Here is a 22338-nt window from a genome sequence, read left to right as displayed (position 1 = left end):
AATGTCATTTCAAAACAATGTTATTCAATACAAAATACCATGCTATTTCAATACAAACAACAGTATTATTTCAATACAATGCTATTTCAACAGAAATAACAGTATTATTTCAATACAAACAATGCTATTCAATACAAAATACAATTTTCTGAAAGCAATACACTTTTTTTTAAATAAAAACATTTACAAAAACTGTCTACTGGAACTCTTCACCAAAAATGTAAAACACAGCTGGCAATTAAATCTGTACATCTTATACGAAATACTGAGAACTAATGAATGTGCGTGCATGCGTGTGTGTACATGTGTGTGCGTGCGCATGTATGTATGTATGTATATGTATGTATGTATGTATGTATCTATATATATATATATATATATATATATATATATTTCTATATATATATGTTGATGATTGTGTATGTTATGTGTGAACATCAAAGTATGCCTTGTATATATATATATATATATATATATATATATATATATATATATATATATATATATATGTGTGTGTGTATGTGTGTGTGTGTGTGTGTGTTGATGATTGTGTATGTATGTTATGTGTGAACATCAAAGTATGCCTTGTATATATATGTGTGTGTATATTTATGCAACATTTGACATGCATATTCATGTGCCCTCCCTCGGTCCAGTTCAATAGATAGATATGTCAATGGAATGTGTGATCATGACGAACAATCTTTAATGAAAAGAAATGGAACATTTATGTTAGGCACCTGACATAATAAAAGTCTATCATGCTGTTGTCAACTATGTGCTACAACAAATAATCTGTCAATGCCATTAAAGCAGTCTCCCCATCTGTCAACAATGTTAAACTAAATCTATGTGTGAGATCAACCGTTTCTTTTATTTTTTAAAAATTAAACAAAAACATTTGCAGCTGGGATTAAGAGGTCACTTAACCAAGGAATGTGCCTTAACATCAAAACAAAATAAAGCAAACGAAAAAACAAAACTATCAAAATTTTTTTTCTTTCTTAAATTACCAAAATGCCAATACAGAAATCCTTGCAATACAGAAATATTCCAATCCTTACAATTTTGTATTCATGCCCAAAACAAAGTAAAACAAAGGGGGAAAAAATGGTAGGGTTTTTTGCTGTTGTTTTTTTCAAATTCCTAAAATGCTGAAACACCAAAGCGGAAATCTGTTTAACACAGAAATACTGCACCCCGTCCCTCCAAATGAACAGCCCCAGGTATTTTGCAGGGGGATTTCTTCACCCTTGAACTGTTGCTGTCACAATCCACACACCCATTTCCACACACGCTCAGCCAAGTTCTCAGGACACTACTGCTCACCTGTGCGCCAGTTTTTCAGGCCGGGACAGCTTTGCGGCAAAACTCCGCAGCTGCTTGTTAACCTTGAGTGCCATACACACCTGGCTGTTGGCACTGGCACAGCACTGCACCCACAAACAAATTACACACTTAGTTAGGCGACATGTCAGGATCTGGTTTCAGTTTCTCAAAGAGGTGTCACTGTGTTTGGATTAATCCATACACACTACATATCTATGCACATGCCTGACAGCAGCATAACCCAAAGCGCTTAGGCCTTGAGCACTCACATGTTTATATACCTATCAGTCGATTTTTTTTTTTTTATAGAGAATTTTGCCAAAGGACAACTCTTATGTTGCAATAGGGTTGTTTTTTAGCGTGCAAAGTGCGTCCTGTATAAGAGACCTCATTTTATCATCCAAATGACTACACATTCAGTTTGATTTTCCAAACTGAGGAGAATGGGTGAAACCAGGAATGGAACCCAGACCAACATGGACACTGTACTGGCAGATAGGTGTCTTAACCATTCTGCAATGTTCAACTGGAAAGCAAAGACTTTCAGCAAGCCAAATCATCCCACAAACTCACACCTGGCTCTTGGCACTGGCACAGCAGTGCAGCTAAAATGGACGCACACAGCCAGCTGACGTGTCAACATCCTACACACCTCCACATCAGAATGCATGTAGAGTGGTGGCCCAGTGGTAACATGTCCACCAAGGAAGTTTGAGAATGCATAAGTGTGGACTGAATCCCACACTCACCAAAACTTTTCCCCCTCCGCTAAACCTTGAGTTGTGGTCTGGACATCAGTCATTGTGATGAGACGATAAATCAAGATCCTGTATGCAGTATGCGCTTAGCGTATGCAAAAGAAACCATGGCAAAAAGACAGCCCTTAAAAAATTCTGTAGAAAATGCACACCCACGCACACACAAATCTAAATTAATTTTTTTAAAAATAAGTTGGCCTTGCACTACGGAATGATGTTCTCCCTGGGGACAGCAGCCTGAATTTCACACATACATCTGTCCTGACTGAACATTCTGTACACCTACACCACAAACCTTTACTATTCAGAGGTGTAAAGATCACGGAAGGGGAAAATATTGAATTACTAAGACTGCCTGGGTGGTACAGAGGTCAACATCAAATCAACACAGCCTTTTCTGAAACCCTTTGAGGTTTCTGCAGCACCTCATAGACCTTGTGCATTCCACAAACTACAGGATGACTGCTGCAGCATATCACAAGCTTCAAAGCAGGAAAGTATGCATATACTGACATATAACTGTATAACTTAATAAAATGTGATCAATTTTTTACCATTCAGAGTTAAATTTCTGGCAGCATCAAAGTTAGATTTCTGCCAGCCAATCACAAGCATCAACGCAGAAGTATATACATATACTGACAAACAGCAGTCTAATGTGTAATATCATAACAGTATGTTATGCCATACATTTTTTACCCTTCAATTTTCAGGCACCTGTAAATGGGGGAGGTGGGGTGAAGAAAAAAGCACACTGGCGAATGGTTTGTTACCATGGACACACTGTTTTCAAGAAACAGATACAAAAAAATCACATACACCAATTTCTCTCTCCCACTAAACTGGAAAATAAAGTGTATTCACTTACAGACACAGGGGTTTCATCTTTGTTGTTTTTCAGATCCACATTTGCTCCTCTGGCCAGCAGAATTCTGGAGACACAGGTCAACATCACTTGAAATCATGGGTGCTAGAGAGAACCTGATAACACTTGAATCGAACTTGTCAACATCAAATCAAATCAAGATTGAACAATCCTCGCATGACATAAGATGAATATGACATGTGCATGATGTATCTGAATGTTTAAGTAAGAGATTTAAAATAGAAAAATTTATCAGGATTTAAATTAACATGTGAATGCAAAGCAAATAATGAAAGACAAGTTCTTTCAGATTTCTTAGAAAATGATTTGGTTAATGCACAAGAAAAAGCGTCCGCACACGTTCAGGAAACAAAGAAAAAGAAAGTATTAAAACTTCCCACAGTGAATGTTTCACAAAATATACTTACACAACCACTTCATAGTGATCCTGCCTGGCAGCAATGTGTCTGGAAAATAAAATAAACAAGAATTAATACTTGTCGCTCTGTGTTGATTACTGCAGAGAAAAACAATTACTGCAGAGAAAAACAATGTCTTCATATTTCAATTCTGATCTTTCACACTTAAAATCTTATCTTTGTTGCTTTCATACCCAAATCAGCCACACAAGACCATTTAAGTCAAAAAACTGGCTTCATCAACAGGTGTAACAGTGTATGGGGCAAACATACAGAAAGAAATAGGGCTCAGTGGGAAAAAAACCACCCCTTCAGAGCTGGACTGGGCTTTCAGCTTTGTCAAACTGTTCTCAACCTGTTGTATCAGAATTACCTTCCACCAGTGTCAAGTTTTGAACCTCACAGTATCCATCCTGATCAACAGATGAAGGTGCCTACAAGACAAGGGAGACAATCCAGTCACTCAGACAACCCTATCACCCTACGTAATGTGCTCAGATCTGTTCCAGATGGTACCTATAAGTGTTCATCTGGTGAGATCCCCCAGTCGGTTTTCATCAATCCTGTTTCTTCTTCTGCACCACATGTGTTCAAATGGTGACAGTCAACAGTAACAATCCTGCAGTCTCTTCTCCCCAATTCTCCATCTCCCCCTCTCATTTTCACCAAGCCTGTTTCACATGTCAACTGCAAACAGCAAGCAATCCTGCAATCTGTCTGCACCAATCAGCCACCTTCCCTGTTCCAAGTCTTTTCAAATTTCACTGTCCTGACTTAACCATCCAACAGAGAATATTCATCATCACAAAGGTATAACCAATGATACCAGTACTGCAGTTTTCATTATCAAGATATTCAGCATTTGTAATTAATCTTTCTTTTATAAATCTATTGGTACCTAATGAGCTGTCTATATAATGTGTGGACATTCTGTGACAACAATGCTTAGACATAGATATTAAGCATTTGAAGTTGATCTTTCTTTTATACATTGACCAGGTATCTTCTGAGATATTTTATATGATGTTGAAGACATTCTGTGACAATGCTTGTTGCCTCCAAATGTGTTCAGCATCAACATGCATTCAAAATCCTGTGTTGCTTTCACAAGCACTTGAACAAAAATAAATAAATAAATAAAATAAAATAAAAATAGGTGATGAGATACCATCTCGCATTTAAAAATACAAAAAAACAACATATTGGCACAAGATGCCCAACTCACAGAGGGCGGTCGCCATGCTCGTTAGGCGTGTCCAGTTCACACCCCAGGTCCAGGAAGAGCTCAGCGATCTCCACACTGCCTGCAAACGCTGCCCAGTGCAGGGCGTTGTTCTCCTCCTGACACAGGCACCAAACATCATGCACATTTTGTCTCTCCTCAAAATATAGATTGTGAGTAAAATGAAAAGGAGGAGTTTGTATTATACTCCATGTTTGGTGTTTACATATACTTACCATGTCAAACTGATGCAAACTAGGCCTATGGTTTGCTCTGTTTGGCCAAATTTCGCGCGGCTAACAGTGAAAAGACGCCCCTCTTAGTCTGGCCCGCTCTTAGCCAATCAAACGCCTCTAACAGCTATAAGCGCTGAATCATTCCGTGGCCATGAATGAAAATGCCCCATGAGAACCACGGCGGAGACGCGGGGACGGACGGGCGGGCATTCGAGTTTGACATGGTAAGTATATGTAAACACCAAACATGGAGTATAATACAAACTCCTCCTTTTGGTGTCATATACTGTACCATGTCAAACTGATGCAGAATTTAAAGCAAATGGAGGAGGGCAACGCCTACTGGTTCGTATGGGGAGCCCTTGAAACTGAGACGGCAGTGTTAGCCGCGACAAAGGAAATCCCCTTGGAACCGTCAGCCCTGGTCATACGGAAATCCCGGAGGTAGAAGTTGATGAAGGGATTCTCCGACCGCCAGAAGGCTGCCTCCAAGACATGCTGCAGTGGTACCGAGTGCTGGAAAGCAGCCGGTCAGAATAAGCCAGTCGTCCAGGTACACACAGAGCCGAATGGACTCCGACCGGACGATTTGACACCAATTCCCGCACCACCTTGGTAAACAGGAAAGGGGCAAGGGACAGACCAAATGGGAGGGCAGAGAACTGGAACACTCTGTCCCTCCACACGAACCTCAGGTACCGGCGGGATGCCGGGTGGATGAGGATATGGAAATAAGCATCTTTCAGATCGATGGACGTCGCCCAATCTCCCTGTTGCATGGTCTCCCGAATCTGTGCCTGTGTGTCCATCTTGAATTTCATCTTGGGGAGGAAACTGTTGAGGGGGGACAAGTCCAGGACTGGTCTCCACCCTCCGGAGACTTTTGGAATCACGAACAACCGGCCGTAAAAACTGGGGCCCGGGTCCGAGAGTTGAGATATCGCCCCTATGAGGAGTAGGTGCGATATCTCTTTCTCTAAGACGCTCTCCTGCTCCATCGAGCTGGGCACATAAGGAGGAGGAGTGGATCTTAGAGGGGGGCGGTCCCCCACCCAAGGGAGCATGTACCCCGACTCTAGCACCGACACTATCCAGTCGTTGAGTCCCAGAGCACGCCACTGATGCGCGTGCCGGGACAAGTTTCCTACTTGGAGGGGCTGAACGACTGGCGGTGCTGAATCGGGGCCCAGTCATTGGGGGTGCTGCCTTCTGGCCTTGGGCATGGCCGGACGGCTTGGACGGCCATGAGGTGGTTTGTTCCTCTGCCGCTGATTCTGAGCACGCCGCTTTGGCTTAGGAGGCGAGGTATATGGAGGAGCCCTGGTGGCGGGTCTCTTCAAAGGCATAGAACCCTGGCGCCCCTGGGAGGATTGGGCTAAATATGAGGCCACCTCCCGGTTTGTCTCTGCCCTGTGGCTGACAAAATGCGGCGCATACTGGCCGAAGAGGGAGTGCTGCTGTGCTGGGATGGACCGCAGAGCAGCCCTCTCCTCTACTGGAATGTTAGAGAGGCGGAGAACAGCATCCCGCCGCGCTAGCACCGTATTGAAGTGAAGGCTGGTAGCTGCGTCTGCAGCTGCCGTGAGACCAGACGCTACTCGATTGCCAAAAGTGTTTAACCTCGGGTCTGAGAAGAGGCCAGGCAGGCCAGAGGAAGGAGACTCCGTGTCCTGCTGAACTGGACGTCGTTCCCACAGCTCATTGGCTCTGTGGAGGAACGCGTCAAAGAAGGTATAAGCCGTGGACACCTCGAGGAGGCAGCGGCGGGCCAGTTTGTCCCACTCTGCAAATGTCTTAAAGGGAAGAGTAGCTGAGGTGGGGAAGGTGGTGCGCTGTGAGACCAACATCCTGTCCTGCGCGGAGGGCTCTGCTTCCCTGTAGGCAGGGTGGTCCTGTGTGTACCAGGACCACACTCCTCCCTTGGAGGGATCTTTAAGGAACTTGCCTGGGGCAAAAGCGCCCGGGGCAGAGAGTGACTCCCTGCCTGGAGGAGGGATGGAAGCAGCACCCCTGACGGTGCGGGCTGGCTTATTAAGCCACTCCTGAGCCATTTCTGGCACTCTGAGTCGCCTTGTGGTTCTGGAGTTAGAGTCACCTGACCGTAGGAGGGTTAAGGGTGACAAAGTTGCCTGAGGGACTGATTCAGCATGTGTGACCCTATTGGGGAGGGTCAGTTCGAGCTCGGCAAAGTCCGAGTTTGGTTCAGGCTGGTCCCTAGGGAGGCGTGGGCTCCATCTGTCGCACTGGGATGGGGGCGAAGAGTGCTCATCTGCTTGTTCGTCCTCATCCGAAGACAGGGGCTGTCCTTCTTGTTCACAGTCCATCCCCTGTTGGGTGCCATCCCAAGTGGATGTACCCACGGGGGCGTCCTGTGGGCTGTGGTCAGCCCAGCGGGATGAGCTGGGGCGATCCCGAGCAGGGACCCTGGTCTCCTCTGTTATGTCCTTGACACCTGAAGAGGGTGGGGAGTGTGTGGACCGTAGGTCCAACCATGCTTGGGATGGTGGGTGCCACACCTTCTCAGAGAGAGCGTCCCTGGACGCCAGAGGGACCCACGACTGCTGTGAGGGGACGAACACCCACTCATCTCCTTTTAGGACCGAGGGCTGGGTAGGTGGGACCAGCGGGCTCCCACGGGCTGAGCGGGGTCCCTCAGCTGCCGTCGGTCCTGAAAAGGAAGCCGTAGTGACCGTGGCGGTCACCTGCGTGCTGACACAGGACCTATTCGAGGCTGTAGTGTTAACACTGGTCGAGGAGCTCGACCTGCCCAACGAAGAGTCAATCCCTCTTGTCGGGGCTGTGTGTGTCACTCTGTGGTCTGTGCTGGGTTGGGTCCGGTGGGGAGCGGACCAGGGGTTAGTCCCTGGTCCTCCCGGGAACCCAGCATGCACCATAGGTGCACCCCAGTACGGGTAGAATGGGGGATACCACCCGTGGGCACCAGCCATCCCGTGACCCCAGCCCCAAGGGTCACTGGTGCCTTGACCTCGTTGAAGGGAAAAGCCTGGCCAAGTCGGAGGGAGGTCAGGTCCGACTTGGGTGTCAGACAGGCCGAAAGGCCGGCGGTCTGACTGCCCGGAACCGCCTGACACGCGCGGGACTCCCCCAGCAGGGGAGACCGGCCGGATAGCGGGGAGACCTGCAGAGCAGGTTGCCACGCGCCCAGAATCCCCTCCCGTGGGGAGACTGGGGTGGCTTGGCCCGGGGTGGGCTAAGTGGAGGTCCCCCCCCGGAACCAACTGTTTTTCTCCCCCAGGAGGAGGTGGGGGAGGGGGGTCGACCGAGGAGGGAGGAGGGGAAACAGCACTGGGGCCCCTGAGGGCCGTCTCCGTGTGGGGACCCGGATAACGGCGGGGGGCGGCCTCCCCTTGGGAGTCCGCACCCAGCCGCGAGTTCCCACCACCAAGAGAGGACGTGCTACTCCCCCTTCCAACCGCCTCGCGCTGGGACACTTCGGGAGGTGACGCTCGAATCCCTTTCCCCCCGGTCCCCTTCATGACCGTTTTATCGGGACGAGCGTCCCCTCCGCGATCAGCGTCTGCAGACGCATCGCCGCGGTCCCTATCGGGAGAAATCATGAGCTCCGGGCCTGGGAGAGTCTCTTGGCGAGTATCTCTGCCAGCATCATGATCCCTGCCTTCGTAGGATGGCAAACGAGGCATGGTACCGCGCGTAAGCACCCAGCGAACAATACGAACCCCAACAGAGAAAGGAAAGACAGGATCGACTCAGAGGTAGAAAATACGAAGAAATCGAGGGGGCCGAGTCGAAACGAGTACACAGAATGTAAGCACAATACACATGCAAGCCGCATACAACAAAATAAGGCCAAATGAAAACGCTTAATAGCCAAAAAAAGCGTTAGACGAGACAGAGCGAAAACCTGACAAGATGGCGTGGAGAGCCTTGGCCAAAGGAATGATTCAGCGCTTATAGCTGTTAGAGGCGTTTGATTGGCTAAGAGCGGGCCAGACTAAGAGGGGCGTCTTTTCACTGTTAGCCGCGCGAAATTTGGCCAAACAGAGCAAACCATAGGCCTAGTTTGCATCAGTTTGACATGGTACAGTATATGACACCAAACATGTTCTAACCATTTTAATGTTGTGTTTCCCATTACTTTCCTTTTTCCATTTTGTGGGTGTTTTAATATTCTTATCTTTACTCTTTCTTTTTTTTCCTTTGACCTGCCAGCTTGGGTGTGTGTGACTGTGTGAGTGTGTGTGTGCGTTTGTGTGTGTGTGTGTGTGTGTGTCTTGTGTGTATGTGTGTCTTGTGTGTGTTTGCATGTGTGTGTGTGCGTTGTTTATGTGAGGATGGCCATTGTTTCTTTGTTTTCGTTCTTTCTCTTTTGTAACATGTAATTTATCGAGCGCCATGAGTTACTGATTATTCTTTGTTTTCTAAATTCTTGTTTCTTTCTTGTTATACATAATTTGTGAAGTGCTGTGAGCCGCTCTGTTAGGGAACAGCGCTGTAGTCAACACTTCACATTCATTATCACATAAAGACACACACACACGCAGACACACACACAGTGACCCAGTCCTCACATTGTCTTTCAAGTTCGGATCTCCCCCTCGGGACACCAGGTACTTGACCACGTTGACCAGCTGTGACTCTGTGGCCCACATCAGCGGGGTCCAGCCCCCTTCGTCCTGTCACACACACCATCATTCAGTGACACAATGATTCCCTCACACTGTCACACACACCATCATCATTCAGTGACACAATGATTCCCTCACACTGTCACACACACCATCATTCAGTGACACAATGATTCCCTCACACTGTCACACACACCATCATCATTCAGTGACACAATGATTCACACTGTTACACACACCATCATTCAGTGACACAATGATTCCCTCACACTGTCACACACACCATCGTCATTCAGTGACACAATGATTCACACTGTCACACACACCATCGTCATTCAGTGACACAATGATTCCCTCACACTGTCACACACACCATCATCATTCAGTGACACAATGATTCCCTCACACTGTCACACACACCATCATCATTCAGTGACACAATGATTCCCTCACACTGTCACACACACCATCGTCATTCAGTGACACAATGATTCCCTCACACTGTCACACACACCACTGTCATTCAGTGACACAATGATTCCCTCACTGTCACACACACCATCATCATTCAGTGACACAATGATTCCCTCACTGTCACACACACCATCATCATTCAGTGACACAATGATTCACACTGTCACACACACCATCATTCAGTGACACAATGATTCCCTCACACTGTCACACACACCATCATCATTCAGTGACACAATGATTCACACTGTCACACACACCATCGTCATTCAGTGACACAATGATTCCCTCACACTGTCACACACACAATCGTCATTCAGTGACACAATGATTCCCTCACACTGTCACACACACTATCGTCATTCAGTGACACAATGATTCCCTTACACTGTCACACACACCATCATCATTCAGTGACACAATGATTCCCTCACACTGTCACACACACCATCATCATTCAGTGACACAATGATTCCCTCACACTGTCACACATACCATCGTCATTCAGTGACACAATGATTCCCTCACACTGTCACACACACCATCACCATTCAGTGACACAATGATTCCCTCACACTGTCACACACACCATCACCATTCAGTGACACAATGATTCCCTCACACTGTCACACACACCATCACCATTCAGTGACACAATGATTCCCTCACACTATCACACACACCATCATCATTCAGTGACACAATGATTCCCTCACACTGTCACACACACCATTGTCATTCAGTGACACAATGATTCCCTCACACTGTCACACACACCATCACCATTCAGTGACACAATGATTCCCTCACACTATCACACACACCATCACCATTCAGTGACATAATGATTCCCCCCACACAGTCACACACACCATTTGTCTAAAAGCAAAGTACTGACCGTGGCGTTGACGTCGATGGCCTCAATGTCCAGGATGTACTGAATGATTTCCATGTGACCCGCCTTGGCAGCACAGTGTAGACAGGTCATGCGGTCCTCGCCCTGATCACCACGCCACACAATCAGTCACACACCAACCTCTGCTTTACATGATTGCCCTAAAAATCTTACCACTCACTCTCTCACCTTTGTCATAAAAGACCCCTAAAATCTTACCTCTCCCTCTCTCACCTTTGTCATAAAAGACCCCTAAAATCTTACCACTCACACTCTCACCTTTGTCATAAAAGACCCCTAAAATCTTACCACTCACTCTCTCACCTTTGTCATAAAAGACCCCTAAAATCTTGCCAGTCACATTCCCACCTCTGTCATACACGACTAGCCACAAAAATCATACCATCAGGAACAGAATGATGAAGTAAACATCAGTCAAACATCAGTCACTGAAATTTTCTAGATTTTTTTAGGAACATGCCACTTTCTTACAAAGTGATGCTGTTCAGGAATGCACAAGTATGTTTGCATGTCCACTCACACAAAAATAATGACACAGTAAAACTTCTGCCTGAACAACTGAAAAGTGTTTTATCTACTCTGTGTACGGAGCTGTTTGAAGTAGAGAAGAATGCAGAGTCAGAGTCAAATCAGTGACCCTGAACATGATGTGCCATTGACTACACTGCTACAATCACCACCACCACTAGTAACAAGCACTTCTGAGGGGTCAATACATTTACACAGGATGTCAGCCCAAAATATGAACTGCCACTGATACACAGACTTCAGATCATTTTGTGCAAGCTTTCAGGTGTAAATAATGTAAAATCAATTTCACAGAACACTAAAAGATACCAGCCTGTGATCAGCAGCATAACCCAACGCATTAGTCAGGCCTTCAGTGCATGCATACATATTTGTGTACCTATCAGAGTGGATGTCCTGTCCAAAATTTTTGCCAAAGGTTAACACTTACGTTGCCATGGGTTCTTTTTCAGCGTGCCAAGGGCAAGCTGCAAATTCTACCTCCACTGACATGACCAGATACTTTGATTTTCCAGTCATACTTGGGAGAAAAAGCAAGACTGGGATCTGAACCCAGACTCTCAAGGACACTGTACAAGCAAATAAGCCTCTAATCGTCTGCAACCTTCCTCCTCAAATAAAACAAATAAAAATAAATCCATGCGGCAGACGCATGCAGAAAGCAGAACACTCACCCTGTCATCCAGCCGGGCGCCAGCTTTGGCCAGAAACTGGAAGATGGCCAGATGGCCATACTCTGCAGCACACATCAGTGATGTCTTCAGTGACTTGTCAGGGGTGTGAAGACATGCTCCTGCCTGCAAACACACCAACATCAGCACTCTACCATGCTGTACACATTCTCCTTTGTCAGTGACCTGCTTGCTGTGTTCACTTTACATGTGTTACTCTACACACCTTTATGGAACTTTCCAAGACAAAGCATTCTATGTCATGACTAACATTCTGTGTCTTTACACAAATTTTGTCTTCTATTACTAACTCAGAAAAGGATACACATTACACTCTCTGCAAAGCTAAATATTGCTTCAGATAACTTATTAATTAAAAAAAACCCATCAAACCACCAAAAAAAACTTGCATGGAACAACACAGTGCAAAATTTTATAACATTCTCAACAACTTCACTTGAGATTTCCAATTCAAGAAGAACTTTTTTTTAATGACTTAAATTTGTCCTTCAATATGGCAGTCACCACCCATGGACATACAGCCAAGGCGATAGACAGAGGTACAACAAAGTCCAGGTGATAAACAGAGATACAGCACAGCCCAGGTGACAGAGATACAACACAACCCAGGTGACAGAGATACAACACAGCCCTGGTGACAGAGATACAGCGCAGCCCAGGTGACAGACAGACAGAGATACAGCACAGCCCAGGTGACAGACAGATACAGCACAGCCCTGGTGACAGAGATACAGCACAGCCCAGGTGACAGACAGAGATGCAGCACAGCCCAGGTGACAGACAGATACAGCACAGCCCTGGTGACAGAGATACAGCGCAGCCCAGGTGACAGACAGATACAGCACAGCCCTGGTGACAGAGATACAGCACAGCCCTGGTGACAGAGATACAGCACAGCCCAGGTGACAGACAGATACAGCACAGCCCAGGTGACAGACAGATACAGCACAGCCCTGGTGACAGAGATACAGCACAGCCCAGGTGACAGACAGATACAGCACAGCCCTGGTGACAGAGATACAGCACAGCCCAGGTGACAGACAGACAGACAAAGATACAGCACAGCCCAGGTGACAGACAGATACAGCACAGCCCAGGTGACAGACAGACAGACAGAGATGCAGCACAGCCCAGGTGACAGACAGATACAGCACAGCCCTGGTGACAGAGATACAGCACAGCCCAGGTGACAGACAGACAGACAAAGATACAGCACTGCCCAGGTGACAGACAGACAGAGATACAGCACAGCCCAGGTGACAGACAGAGATACAGCACAGCCCTGGTGACAGACAGAGATACAGCACAGCCCAGGTGACAGACAGATACAGCACAGCCCAGGTGACAGACAGACAGAGATACAGCACAGCCCAGGTGACAGAGATACAGCACAGCCCAGGTGACAGACAGACAGAGATACAGCACAGCCCAGGTGACAGACAGAGATACAACACAGCCCAGGTGACAGACAGACAGAGATACAGCACAGCCCAGGTGACAGACAGACAGACAAAGATACAGCACAGCCCAGGTGACAGACAGACAGAGATACAGCACAGCCCAGGTGACAGACAGAGATACAGCACAGCCCAGGTGACAGAGATACAGCACAGCCCAGGTGACAGACAGAGATACAGCACAGCCCAGGTGACAGACAGAGATACAGCACAGCCCAGGTGACAGAGAGAGATACAGCACAGCCCGGATACAGCACAGCCCAGGTGACAGACAGAGATACAGCACAGCCCAGGTGACAGACAGAGATACAGCACAGCCCAGGTGACAGACAGAGATACAGCACAGCCCAGGTGACAGACAGACAGAGATACAACACAGCCCAGGTGACAGACAGACAGAGATACAGCACAGCCCAGGTGACAGAGATACAGCACAGCCCAGGTGACAGAGATACAGCACAGCCCAGGTGACAGACAGACAGAGATACAGCACAGCCCAGGTGACAGACAGAGATACAGCACAGCCCAGGTGACAGAGAGATACAGCACAGCCCAGGTGACAGAGAGAGATACAGCACAGCCCAGGTGACAGAGAGAGATAAAGCACAGCCCAGGTGACAGAGAGAGATAAAGCACAGCCCAGGTGACAGACAGACAGAGATACAGCACAGCCCAGGTGACAGAGATACAGCACAGCCCAGGTGACAGAGAGAGATAAAGCACAGCCCAGGTGACAGACAGACAGAGATACAGCACAGCCCAGGTGACAGACAGACAGAGATACAGCACAGCCCAGGTGACAGAGATACAGCACAGCCCAGGTGACAGACAGACAGAGATACAGCACAGCCCAGGTGACAGACAGACAGAGATACAGCACAGCCCAGGTGACAGAGATACAGCACAGCCCAGGTGACAGAGATACAGCACAGCCCAGGTGACAGACAGACAGAGATACAGCACAGCCCAGGTGACAGACAGAGATACAGCACAGCCCAGGTGACAGACAGAGATACAGCACAGCCCAGGTGACAGACAGAGATACAGCACAGCCCAGGTGACAGACAGAGATACAGCACAGCCCAGGTGACAGACAGAGATACAGCACTGCCCAGGTGACAGACAGAGATACAGCACAGCCCAGGTGACAGACAGAGATACAGCACAGCCCAGGTGACAGACAGATACAGCACAGCACAGGTGACAAGGAAGCACACTGACCTGCACCAAGAGGTAGACAAGGGCCAGGTTACCGGAGTACACAGCAGCGTGAAGCACCGTCTGGTTGTCCTCCTCCTCACAGATCTGATTCGGGTCCATCCCATCCACTGCACACAGTGGACACACCCGAATGTTACAAGTCTGTGTGAGTGTGTGTGTGTGTGTGAGTGTGTGTGTGAGTGTGTGAGTGTCTGTATGTGTGTGTGTACATGACTGAAACCTGACTATGGCACAGAAGTTTATTATTTATTATCACTTATAGTCCAGCCGACTGCACAGGGCCAACTGTTATGTGTCTGTGTGTATGTGTGCATGACTGAAACCCGAATGAATGACAAAGGAAATTAATGATGAGCACCCAGTGGCAGCACCAGTCAGCTCTACCCAGGAAGGCAGCCTGTTGTGCAAATGACTCCATATGTGTACAGTGCTCAGAGCTTGGTCTTGGGCTGAGGATAGGCACTCCTATATATCATATCACATCACGTCATCCCACAAGCAAGCTCCATCATAATATTTGTAGGTATTGGTTCTCTAAAGCATACAGAAGAAAACTCACAACTCAGAATCCAAAAAATGAGGAAGACTATAATGGGGAAACACAGAGACCACTAGACAAACGCTTTAAAGAACATCAAACCACAAGTGACTCTGCATTCCATGATCTTTTTGTGCAAAAATTTTTTTTTTTTTTTAACTTTAAAAAAAGTGTTTTTTGGGGGTAAAAAAACAAACAAAACAAACAAAAACAACAACAAAAAAAACAAAAAAACAGCCCACACTGGACAGGACTTCAGTGCAATGCACAGAAACCAATTTGTGGAAAAGGTTGGCTAAAGAAGTCGTCCAAATCAAGACGAGAAGACTTAGCCATCCATGACACTGACCTGGATCCCTCCAATTTTGACAGTCTCTTTCAATACCACCATCTGGTGCAAGCAGCGTGGTGACACTAATGCAGGTGTGAATTGAATTCATCAAGTTTAAAGGCACCCCAAGGATTCTGACAGCTCATATGTACATGTCCCTGACACTTTGAAAATGGGAAAGCAGCACTCCATGTTCACAAAGTAGGTCCATGAGATGTTCTACAAAAATTTCCAGATTAAACATGTAAGAGGAGTGAAAATTGCACATCACAGCCCAAGTCTGACACCAGGATCATCTACTCCAAAGAAGAGTTGTTTCACTTCGACACTTCTTTTCCCAGAAACCTAGATGATTATGACCAAAAAGTATGCCTGCCTTCATGTGTGTGTAAAAAAGCTAATCTGATTAGAGCGTGCAGCATTCGAGTGACCCTCTGAAGGCAGTCTGGGACTCTCCAGATTAATGGTAGAAGAGTCCTTGGAACTCCAACTCCCACTGTTTTGAACCATCACCGATCAGAATCCCTGCCAGGCAAACTTACTGAGCATGTAGAAGACCCTGTCCATGTCTCCCTCAGAGGCTGGCTGGTACATGTTCTTGGGCAGCACTCGGTACTTCTTGGGCCTGCACACACACGCACACACACACGCAAGCCCACACACACACAGAGTCAGCACATCAACCCCTGCCAGCATTTTCTTCAGAACACACATGTGGACATAAAAAGGAAAGGAAAAAAAACAAGACCAAGGAAATGGAAAGGTAGAAGACAAGAAAATCAATGAGGGTGGGGCAAAGGGTGTCATGCTATCCTACACTTATGTCATCTCAGGGCTACATATATGACAGAAATAAAAGTACGAAAAATTTATATACATTAAATATTCTTGCTTGTTTTTGCTTGTTTACATATATATGGAAAAGTCAGAAACAGAATCCTGAATGTGCCTGAAACGTCTTTATATCTAAACACAGACTGATCATGAACATCAACAATTGTTACTCCCATCACTGTTCTTCTTCAACGTTTGGCAGACAAGGAGACAAAGATAATCAAGTATGCATCTTACTGTCCCCCTCTACTCCTCTCAAAATATGCCTGTATCTGACTGCCAAAACTTCCAGACAATGAACACCAAGCTCCTATTCAAAACCACGCCTGAAGGGGATAATAATGATCAAAACAAGTAAAAAAAATTTTTTTTTTTTTTTTAAACCTCCCCAAAGTAGTGACAGTTCTTCAATTAGAACATAATTTTAGATTCTAACTACCGAATATGGTGGTCACAGAACAACAGGCTCAAAAATCAAAACATGTGAAAAGTTTTCACCAGAAATGTTTACAGAAATCTTGTTCAATCTGACACCATAACCTGGATTCATAGAGTAAATCATTTTCATTATAAACACTGTGAAATTGCATCTGTCTGAAGGAGAGGTGGGATGAGAGAGAGAGAGAGAGAGGAGGGGTGGGGGAAGAGGGGAAAAGTAAGTAACTGGGTTGGGTGGAGGAGGAGTGAAGGGAAAAAGATATGGTAAACAGTAGAGACAGAAAACCAAAGACACAAAGATGGATGGAGAAAGGTAAAAAGAGATCTTTAAAAAATATATTAAAAATTTTAAAACATAAAAAGGAGACGCTAGGACAAGAATGTAAAGAGGGTGAAGAATAAAATGGGGAGCAGGGGGATGGGAGAGGAAGAGACAAACATCAAAAAGGGGAGGGTAAGTAAGGGCGGGGAAATAAAATACAGACAGACGCAAAGCAAAAGCAGGACCCAACCCCTCTAACCACACCACTTTGAACAGAGTGCAACCACAGCACTGAACAAGTTGACCTTGAATGAGGAATCAGTACACAGTTATTCCACTAGCATTACTACTTCTGCACATAACACAGCTGGGATTTTTCCCCCCACAACTTACTAAACCTGCTTGAGGGGTGAGGGGGAGGGGAGTGTTCCTTCATGTACAAAAGACTAAGAAATAAGAACACAGTGTTCCTTTATGTGTAAAAGGCAGACTGTGGGTAAAGTACACAGTCATTCCACCAGCTTTACCACTTTTACACATAACACAGCCGTGTTTTTTTTTCTTCAGAACCAGTAAACTTGCTGGGAGGAGAAAAAATACGTGTTTCATTATGTGCAAACTGGTGGAAGCAAGTTCCCCAGGCCTCCACACTGACCTCTCTGTCTTCAGCACACACAGCTCCAACAGTTTCTCCAGGTTGTCCCGGTCTGGTCCTACTGGCAGGCCATCTGAAACCAACACAGCACTGTCATAACACAGGACAGGCTTGGCCTTCAAACTCACATGTGACACCACCCACTTCATACAATTACATCAGACTGACAACCATTTTCACATTGTTTCTTACAATTACAATAGGCTGACAACCATTTTCATCATTTCATACAATTACAATAGATTTTTACCCTTTCTATTTCAATCCTTTTATATATGCTAATTTTCCAGAGAAATTTATTTTAACAGAACAGGGGGAGGGGGCAGGGAATAAGAGAGAAAATCTGACACACCTGCAGACGTTCTCAAAACCAACTTCCTTCTTCTCACCTGAGGAGATGGTCTTGTTGGAGTCGGACAGGGTGACAGTGACACCTAGTTTAGCTTCCTGAGCTTTCTTCTTCCCCACACTGGCCGGCATCATCCGGGCTTTGGACCTGTGAGGACACAAGTCATCATGTGGCTGTGAAAGTGTCTGTACACATACTGAGAATACTAATACAAGTCATGATGCCGTTATCTAAATTTCTGTATAGATACTTAACACATTAACAGCATGAACAGAAGACATGCCGTGGTTATCAAATTAATATAAGCACAAGTCCTGTTGTGATCAACATTTCTGTACAGATACTTAACCCATTCCAGATACTTGACCCATATGTAGGACTATGAACACCTTTTTAACCTTTCCCGTACGTCGCCTAAAATTTTGCGCGCCGTACGTCGTGGGTGTGCAGAAACCCATGGTTTCTAAGAAGGAATGACCCCTCGCTGTACGTCGTGGGTGTGCAGGCACCCATGGTTTCTGTGTACGAACTAACCCTTCGCTGTACGTCGTGGGTGTGCAGGCACCCATGGTTTCTGTGTACGAACTAACCCTTCGCTGTACGTCGTGGGTGTGTAGGCACCCATGGTTTCACTGAAGAAATAAGACCTTGCCGTACGTCGTGGGTGCACAGTAACCCACACCTGTCCGTAAAGCAAATTTGACTTTTCTTCAGCAGACTTGCATGCGCAGTTTCCACTTGTGCGTGTAGGCTATTTACTCCAGTGCTTGACCAGGCGCATTGTGAATAAGTTTTGCCCGTGAGAAGAGAGTGTTGTTACTTACAAAAAACGGTTTTTTTTTGTTTGTTTGTTTTTTTTTGGGTTTTTTTTTTGTGTGTGTGTGTGTGTTGTTTTTGTTGTTGGTTTTGTTTTGTTTTTAGCGGCTACACGCCCATCCTCTTTCGGTCAAGGCAGATGCCCTAACATAGCAGCAACAGCCTGGTATCAGTCCCCCCTTCCCTTGGCCTAGATCTCGGCATTCCTGGCTGGCTGGCTGGCATTTTTTTTTCTTTCTTTTTTTTTAGCCATAGTCGGGTTTTCTCTACTTTGAACAGATTAGGATAAGAATAAAATTTCTATATCAACTATCTTTCTTTTTTTAGCCATAGTCGGGTTTTCTCTACTTTGAACAGATTAGGATAAGAATAAAATTTCTATATCAACTAGATTTTAGATCAATTGATTTCAGACTTACAAAAATATCCAGTTCTTAGAAAGGCACTTTAATTCCAACTAGATAAAAAGCTATCAATCAGTTGCTCCCAATCATTCTCTACAAGAAAAACAGTTCATTCAATATTGTTGAAGATATCTAGTGCAATAAATATTGTTTTCTGAAATTAGTTACAACTTTAGAGTAAAACTTGCCGCAGACTTGAAACGGGATACGATCAACAAAAGACAAGGTCACTCTCATCTCTCTCTGTAGCGAGCCCAAGTGACGTCATGTCGACAACGCGTGGCGCGCAAGCTTTGCATGGGTGGCTCCACACCCACGACGTACGGCGTGCAAGGTTTATTCTTTGGGAGTATGGGTGTCGTCACACCCACGACGTACTGGGACATTAATTGATTAATAACTTCTTTGTTTATGTATAAAAGAAAATAATGTTCAGTGGATATGTAGTAAACTATATTATGGACAAAGTCATGAAATTATGTGGAAGTGGCTTCAATATTACTTGAGTTACAGAGCAAAAACACTTGTCTGGGTGATTTCACACCCACGACGTACGGGAAAGGTTAATGAGATGAATTTTTACACCAGAGCAATGCTCAGATGCAAGGTTCTGTGAGTTACAATATAAGCAAACGACATGCTACAGTTATCAAAAATTTGGTTTTGACACTTAGTATGCAAACAGAAGACATGCAATGATTATCAAAATTTATGTACAGATACTGTCGATACAAACAGATGAATGTCCATGGTTATCAAAATTATCATACTTTGATACCAACAGATGACAGGCTGTGGTTAACAAAATCTCTATAAATACTTTCAACACAAACAAAAGTCATCCTGTGGTTATCTCAATTTTTTTTAATGGATACTGAGATTATATAAAGCACAGCTTTTGACAACATACAAAAATCCAACTTGGCGCTCTGAAGGATGCACTGCAATGGTGCAATGGGACGTTCTAAAATTTCTCAAACATGGGGTTTTTTTTTGTGTGTGTGTGTGTGTGTGTGTGTGATTTTTTTTGGGTTTTTTTGTTAAAAAAAAACAACAACAAAAAAAACAGAAGGGAAAATCATTTCTTGGAGCTTTCCCTGACACATAGATTATCTGCCACAAGAGCTGTTTCCCTTCGCCACTTCTTGGCCAAGAAACCCGGACGATGAGGACAAGAAGGTAAGAAGGTAAGCCTACCTATATGTGAAGTACTGCAGATCTGTTAAAAATGTGCTGCAACAGAGTAGACCTCTGGAGGTAGTATGGGACACAATAGAATTAGGGCAGGAGTCCCTGGGACCACCAAGATTTTTACATTTATCAGAAGCCCTGACAAATAAATTCATTCTGACCAACTGAAGTGTCTTGACTAAGATAACTGTTTTCTAAAACAAATTAAGCAGCTTACATTGAGGGTTGCCCATAAACCTGTCTTCCTTGTATTTCTTATGAGGACATTAAACTGATAATGACTGATTAGTACACTGACTGACTGAAGTTATTTTGTATTTGTATTTGCATTTCTTTTTATCACAACAGATTTCTCTATGTGAAATTCGGGCTGCTCTCCCCAGGGAGAGCGCGTCGCTACACAACAGCGCCACTCATTTTTTTTGCATATTTTCCTGCGTGCAGTTTTTATTTGTTTTTCCTATTGAAGTTGACTTTTATACAGAATTTTGTCAGAAAAAGCCCTTTTGTTGCCGTGGGTTCTTTTACGTGCGCTAAGTGCATGCTGCACACAGGACCTTGGTTTATCATCTCATCTTAATGACTAGCATCCAGACCACCACTCAAGGTATAGTGGAGGGGGAGAAAATGTCGGCGGCTGAGCCGTGATTCGAACCAGCGTGCTCAGATTCTCTCGCTTCCTAGGTGGACGCATTACCTCTAGGCCATCACTCCACTTATTCATAATGAACGCAAGCCTTCGAAATCAAGAGTTCATACACACATCCACACTTTCTCAACCGTCACATCAGTCAGTTCAATTCACACTGGATAATGTTCCCAAAACATATTTCTGTAGATGACATAACCCCCAAGGGACACAATGCCAAGGCAAACTGCTATTTTCTGTTAGGTATATATTCATAAATCAGTAAAAAAAAAATTTTCTGTAACAAAGCTTTGTTCAATATTTATCATTCACAAATTGCATTCAATTCATCCAAATATCCAAAAGACTAGCACCCAGTTCACAGATCAAAGGTCAGATGTACAAGGTGGGATGATTATGGGGCATCATAAACTTCCTAATTCTGACAGGAGCGCTCCAAGGTGCCAGGACGCCACTCTACTCTGTCACATGATTCACTCCCTTTCAACAGCCACAAAGATTCACTTCCCTTTTCCACTCACAAGGATTTACTCCCTGTATCACTAACAAGGATTCACTTCCCTGTGTTACACGCAAAGATTCACTCCCCTATATACACTGCTTAAGGCCAGACACGGTAGTGAAATTTTGACCAAAATCATGATTTTTTGTGATTTTCGTTTTTTTGCATAATTTGCTTCTTCAACATCTAATCTTTATAGTCCGTTTCACCTGGGTACTATATTCACTTAAATAAAGCTTCAAACAGCATCAACATGTGTGATTTCTTGTGAGTACAAGCACATCTTTCTTTTCCTGTTTTCTCAGTTTTGTGTTTTGTCCTGGTAATACCATTTTTCAAAATGCTAATGCTCAAAAACTTTATAAGATAGCATGTTCAAACTTGGTACTTTCTTTCTTTGTGTATTCATCTTCATTACAGTGCGGTGGTTTGTATAGTACTAGTAAAAGAATGAGTATACACTCATTTGAAAAAAAAAAAATGTCAAGGAATTTATACACATTTCAACAACAACAAGAAAAAATGTATTTATTCAAATTCCAAAATACCACTGCACTATAATAAAGAATACCAAAAAAAATCAAATAAAACAAACAGAAATAACATATCTATAAAGGTACCAAAGTTCTAAGCTTTTAATTTTTT

The 22338-nt window shown here is 44.9% G+C and overlaps 1 protein-coding gene across 3 annotated transcripts in view; it reads right to left on the bottom strand.

The window, feature by feature from the left end:
* The window catches only part of LOC143276258 (uncharacterized), a 53519-nt gene that overhangs the window by 13373 nt on the left and 17808 nt on the right, over positions 1–22338 (bottom strand). For all 3 annotated transcript variants that reach the window (XM_076580741.1, XM_076580742.1, XM_076580743.1), the window contains exons 10-20: positions 18172–18278; positions 17783–17855; positions 16136–16218; positions 14725–14831; positions 12029–12151; positions 10809–10910; positions 9380–9484; positions 4597–4712; positions 3381–3419; positions 2956–3019; positions 1330–1433 (exon numbers count right to left, since the gene is read on the bottom strand). In XM_076580741.1, the coding sequence (XP_076436856.1) occupies positions 1330–1433; positions 2956–3019; positions 3381–3419; positions 4597–4712; positions 9380–9484; positions 10809–10910; positions 12029–12151; positions 14725–14831; positions 16136–16218; positions 17783–17855; positions 18172–18278 (1023 nt within the window). The remainder of the gene's footprint in view (positions 1–1329; positions 1434–2955; positions 3020–3380; positions 3420–4596; positions 4713–9379; positions 9485–10808; positions 10911–12028; positions 12152–14724; positions 14832–16135; positions 16219–17782; positions 17856–18171; positions 18279–22338) is intronic.

Source organism: Babylonia areolata, chromosome 31 (genome assembly GCF_041734735.1).
Source record: "Babylonia areolata isolate BAREFJ2019XMU chromosome 31, ASM4173473v1, whole genome shotgun sequence".
Lineage (NCBI taxonomy): Eukaryota > Metazoa > Mollusca > Gastropoda > Neogastropoda > Buccinidae > Babylonia > Babylonia areolata.
This window is presented reverse-complemented; position numbering and strand designations above follow the sequence as displayed.